Consider the following 6,127-nt stretch of genomic DNA (forward strand, 5'->3'; position numbering starts at 1 on the left):
AATTAAAAATAAACATTTAAACGTGCTCTAGTTCAATGCAAATTACTGGTGATCCATGTGTAAACAAGAACATTTTGTAAAACAGAGGGGCTGAATGCTTATCACAAACAAGAAAAATTCTGCAAATGCTGGAAATCTGAGCAACACACACAAAATGCTGGAGGAACTCAGCAGACCAGGAAGCGTCTATGGGAAAAAAGTACAGATGATGCTTTGGGCCAAAACCTTCGGTAGAATGCTTATTCCTGCTTCTATTTCTTTTTATATTAGGAAATAATATACTGCCCCATTTACATGAGTGGATTTCAGTACAAAGAGCCTGTTGCTTCAATTTCACAAAGCCCCAACGAGACCACATCTGGAATATAATGTACAGACCTGCTCTCCCTATCAAAAGAAAGGCATAGAGGAACTCAAAAAAGATTCCTAGGCTGGAAAGTTCATTGTACGTGATTAGGCACATCAGCCAGTACTTGGTGCGATTTGGACAAATGAGAGATAATCTCGTTGAAATATATTAAATGCTTAGGTATTCGACAAAGTAGTTTATTGTTATTTTCCCTAACTGGGATGTCTACAACCAGAATTCAGAGTTTCAAAATAAGGGCTCAGCCATTCAGGACTAATGATTTCTTTACAGAGCAAAGTGAATCTTTGAAATTCTGTACTCAGTCGGGCTGTGGACATTCACTCACTAAGTATATTCAAGACACAGGCAGATTTTTTAAAGTGGAATTGAAGAATTATGGGATTAGTGCAGGTAAGTGGATCTGAGATAAGAGATTGGTCATGATCTCACTGAATGGACTCAACACAAGGGGCTGAATGTCCTACTCCCACTTCTATTTATGCTCTGAGCATTGGAGAGAACATGATCATTAGGCAATTAGTCTCCAGGATGTGTGTCAGATCAATCGAAAACATCCTTAAGACTTTCTACTTCAACATTTCTTTTTGCCTAACAATGCTCAACTAAACAGAACAGGTAGAATCTTAAAAGATAAATAAGATGTAAACAAAAACATTAGACTAATGTTTCAGGTGGATGACCTTTCCCATGGCTAAGATACACTGCAATAACCAAAAAGGGCCAGGGCCAATGGCTCTGTAACAGTGAGAATATCGTGAATAAAGAAACTGAACTAAAATTCTTGGGCTTTAACATCAGGCCACATTGGAAATAACTGAGTTTTTTACATAAAGTTAAGAAGGAACAATCTGGGAATCACATGCAAATTTCTAGAGATGTACCATGGAGAACCTTCTAACTGGCTGCATTGGAATTGGAATTCCTGTTTGGAATTGGAGGTAGGGCGTGTACAGGATCAAAATAAGCTATAGAAAGTTGAAACCTTCAGGCTCTTGAACCAGTGGAGATAACTTCACTCAACCCATCATTGAAATGTTCCCACAACCAATGGACTCACTTTCAAGAACTCTTCATCTCATGTTCTCAGTATTTAGTGTTTATTATTTACTTAGTATTTGCACAGTCTGTTGTCTTTTGCACATTTTTTTTGTGTGGTCTTTCATTGATTCTATTATGTTTCTTGGGCATTTATTTACTGAGATACAGTGCGGAGCAGGCCCTTCTCACAAAGCCGCACCACCCAGCAATCCCGATTTAACCCTAGCCCAATCAACAGACAATTTACAATGACCAATTAACCAATCAACCAGTATGTTTTTGGACTGTGGGTGGAATATGGAACACCTGGAGGAAACCCCCACATGGACACGGAGAGAATGTATAAACTCCTTACAGGCAGTGGCAGGAATTCAACTTGGGCCGCTGGTACTGTACTGCATACACCCACAAGAAAATGAATGTCAGAGTAGTATATGGTGATATATCAGTACTTTGATTGAAAATGTTCACTTTGAACTTTTGAGATGATGAGATAGTACTACAAAAATTTGATGTTAAATTTGAAACTAAAGTTCAAGGACAAAGGATACTTTAAAATGGGAAACTTGGAAGATTAGATAACAAAAATATGGAGCTGAGCAGATGAGTGGCAGAGTTCATGGAGGTGAAAATTACACAATATGGAAAAATGCTGATGTAAATGGGAATGTCTGGACATGGCATTGATGGCTTGTTAATGGTAGGAATCAGAGTCATAGAGTTCAGAATCAGGATTGTCTGTGCTTACCAGGTCAAATTGTGTCTAGCTTGATAAGTTTTAAAAAAAAAGAGTTCATAAAGAAAACACAATTGATGCAGTGTACATAAACATACAAAAAGCATTTGACTAAGTATACAAAATAGTTTTAAATCAAGGTTGCAGCAACAAGAATTTAAAAAAAGGGCTGTAGCAGAGAAAAGAAAGAAAGTAAAACTATTAGTGATAGGTTGCTTTTAGATTTGGAAACAAAAGTGCAGTTTCCTGGGGCTGGTCTAATCTACTTTGAAGACTTTGATGCATAGGATACAATTTTCTAAATTTGCAGATAACAAGAAAAAAAAAACTTGAAAGCAATGCAAGCCCCGAGATGGATGACATTGAGCTTCAAGAAGGCAAAGCCAGGCTGGTGGAACCGGCGGATGAGGATGTGACAGATGAAAATTAGTGCTGAGAAATGGAAACTGTTACATTACAATTAGGAAGAATGACACAGTGGGGAAAATTCCAAAAGAAAGAGGAATGGAAAGATGAAGAGGGGACTGAGAGAAAATTCAGAAAAAAGCTGAGTTCCAGTCACAACACTAAAGGAAGGACACGATTGCACAAGAGATGTTATAGAGGTCTTTCTTTCTTTCTTTCTCTTTTTCATTTAGCTTGCTAGCTAGCAATGCGGTGCAGAGCAGCCCTTCTGACCCCAGCAACCAGCCTCACAACCCCGATTAACCCTCACAAGACAATTTCCGATGACCAATTAACCCAGTATATCTTTGAACTGTGGGAGGGAACCGGAGTGCTTGGGGAAAACGTACACATTCCATAGCATTGACCAGTATATTGTCTGGGATGGGCCAGCTCAGTTATGCAGAGAGACTGTACAAGGTGGGCTTGATTTTTCTGGAGTATAGGAAGCTGGGTAGAGGGGCTGGCTCGAATGAAGTGTACTAAACTATAAAAGGCACAGGGTACTGTGATCGAGAACTACTGCACAGAAACAGGCTCTTCAACCTGTCTAGTGTACGCCAAACTATTATTCAAGTTCTTATATTTTTTTACTAAAGTCCACCAAGAATGCTTTAAAAGGACTTTATCAATTAAATTTATTTTTACTTGAAAATTGATTAATAATTTAATGTGCTATAAAACCATAAGATATAGGAGCACAATTAGACCACTTGACCCATCCAGTCTGTTCTGCCATTTCAACATGGCTGATCGATTTTCTCTCTCAACCCCAATTTACTGTCTTCTCCCCATATCCCTTCATGCCCTGACTAATCAAGAATCTTTTGACCTCTGCTTTAAATTTACCCAGTGACTTGGCCTCCACAGTTGCCTATGGCAATGAATTCCACAGATTACCACTCTCTGGCTAAAGAGATTCCTCCTCATCTCCATTCTAGTAGGACGACCCTTTATTCTGAGGCTATGTGCTCTGTGCAGATTTTTCCCGGGGACAAATTTACATGAAACAACTAGAAAAGAACATTCTCTCTCCCCACCCCCCCCCCCCCCCCCCACGAAACAGAAGTTTTAAAAAACTTGAAGGCTTTGGTTTATGGTAAGGTATAGAAAGTTTAGATATGATCCAGGAAGAATATTTTTTTCAGCTGAAGAAAGGCTGAAACCAGGAACACACTGCTCAAGGGAACGGTGGAAGCAAGAACTCTCCCAAGATTTGAGTAGTTATTCACAATCTGTGTGGATCAGAAATAACACCTCCACCTCACTGACAATCAATATTGGCGCACCTCAGGGGTGTGTGCTTAGCCCACTGCTCTACTCTCTCTACACCCAGGACTGTGTGGCTAGGCACAGCTCAAATGCCATCTGGAAACTTACTGGTGATACACCCATTGTTAGCAGAACTTCAGATGGAGACAAGAGGGTATACAGGAGCTAAATATTTCAGCTTGTTAAGTGGCATCACAGCAACAATCTTGCACTCAACATCAGTAAGACCAAAGAGCTGAATGTGGACTTCAGAAAGGGTAAGACGAGGGAACACACATCAGCACTCATAGGGGGCTCAGAAGTTGGAAGAGTGAGCAATTTCAAGTGCCTGGGCGTCAATATCTCTGAGGATCTAGCCTGCCCAGCACATTGATGCAGCTACAAAGAAGGGCTGATAGCAGCCATATTTCATCAGGAGTTTATAGAAACATGGAAAATCTGCAGCACAATACAGGCCCTTTGGCCCACAAAACTGTGCTGAGCAGGTCCTTACCTTAGAAATTACCTAGGATTACCCATAGCCCTCTATTTTTATAAGCTCCATGTACCTATCCAGGATTCTCTTAAAGGACCCTATCGTTTGAGGACATTTGGTATGTCACTCGCAAATTTCTCCAGACGTACCATGGAGAGCATTCTAACTGGCTGCATCACTGTTTGATACGGAGTTGGGGGGGCTACTGCACTGGATTAAAGTGAGCTGCATCCAATTATAAACACAGGCAGCTCTATCATGGGCACCAGCCTCCATAGTATCCAAGACATCTTCAAGAGCAAGGCCTCAAAAATGCAGCGTCCATCAGTAAAAACCCCCATCACCCTCTTCTCATTGCTACTATCAGGAAAGAGGTACAGAAGCTGAAGGCACACACTCAACAATTCAGGACCATCTTCTTCCCCTCTGCAACCCGATTTCCGAATGGACTTTGAATAAGTGTACTGCAGTTCATTTTTTTCCCCCTATTATTATGTACTGCATTGTACTGTTGCAAATTTCACGACAAATGCCAGTAAATAGTAAACCTGATTCTGACATTTGAATTGCCAAGATACACTAAGTTACAGACCAAATGCTAGAAAATACGAATGGGCTAGATGAAAAACAAATAAAAGTGCAGTTGCTGGGATCGGAAACGAAAACAGAAATGTTGCAAGCACTCAGCTAGTCAAGCAACATCTGTGGAAAGAGAAACCAGTTAACGTTTCTGATCAGAACTGGTTTCACTTTCCACTGATGCTGCTGCTTACTAGCCATGTTCTTCCTGCATTTATCTAGCTACGATATAAATGCAGGCTGTAACACTACAACGAAATTAAAATGCAGGATGGTGGAAGCAGATTAAATCGCAGGGCTGTTCAGAAAGACTGGCAGGGCTACTTATAGATAGAATCGGTGACTCAATCGGCCAAATCACCCGTAAACCGTGCTGTGATGCCAAATTACTTTAACAGCTGTAGGGAGCTGAGAACGATAGTTGTAATTGCAAGACCCTATGTCAGTAGATGCCTGAGAGGAACTAGAGCAGGGACAGGGGTACCCGGCTGCTTGGGGATGGGGAGAGGGCTGAAGCACCCAGAGGTGTGTGCCCTCATTCTCCTACCATCACCGTCCCCTACTGTCCCAGGAAGAGCCTTCTTCCCACCCCACCCCGGTGCGATCCCGGGTCGACCCCCGCCTTCCATCCCGCTCACCAGCACGGCCTTATCTTGCTCGGTCACTCGGGACCGCTTCTTCTTGCCGAACAAGTTTCCCATTTGCGCTGCCTCGGTCCGGGCTCGGCCACATTCCCGTCCTAAGGAGAGCAACCACCCGCTCGGCTCCGGCTGGGAAACGTCGCCAAACGCCCGGAGGCCCGGCCTAGGCCGCGCCGTCCCCCTGGTAACCACGCCCGGGCTCTACCTACGGAGAGCTGCCAAGGTCAAAGCGCACGGCGCGCCGTCAGTTCGAAATGCTGCGTCTCCTCAAGCAAAGGATTAATTCATTGATCGAGATTCAATACATTAATAAAAATAACATTTTTTTTTGCACAGCTAAGGATTACTTTTTAAAGAAATAACGGGATGGACTGCGAATGGGAACAATTGCACAACTCCTTACTTTTGTGGCATTTGATTTTCCTCTGGAAATGACTGTAAATCATCATTGGATCATCTATGAAGAAATGGCAGAGTAGCCTCAATGTGCCAAATGGCCTAATTCTGCTCCTATATCCTATGATGGTCTTTAGTGACTTTAGAGATGGGCACATGGATGATAGAAAAAATGG

General features: G+C 42.1%; 1 protein-coding gene across 1 annotated transcript in view; it reads right to left on the reverse strand.

The window, feature by feature from the left end:
- chmp6b (charged multivesicular body protein 6b) overlaps positions 1 to 5,766 on the reverse strand; it is a 32,309-nt gene extending 26,543 nt beyond the window's left edge. The window contains exon 1 of the mRNA XM_059948391.1: positions 5,553 to 5,766. Coding sequence (XP_059804374.1) covers positions 5,553 to 5,615 — 63 coding nt within the window. The 5' untranslated portion in view covers positions 5,616 to 5,766. The remainder of the gene's footprint in view (positions 1 to 5,552) is intronic.
- Between the last annotated feature and the right edge of the window lie 361 nt (positions 5,767 to 6,127).

Source organism: Hypanus sabinus, chromosome 23, assembly GCF_030144855.1.
Source record: "Hypanus sabinus isolate sHypSab1 chromosome 23, sHypSab1.hap1, whole genome shotgun sequence".
In the NCBI taxonomy this organism is placed as follows: Eukaryota; Metazoa; Chordata; class Chondrichthyes; order Myliobatiformes; family Dasyatidae; genus Hypanus; species Hypanus sabinus.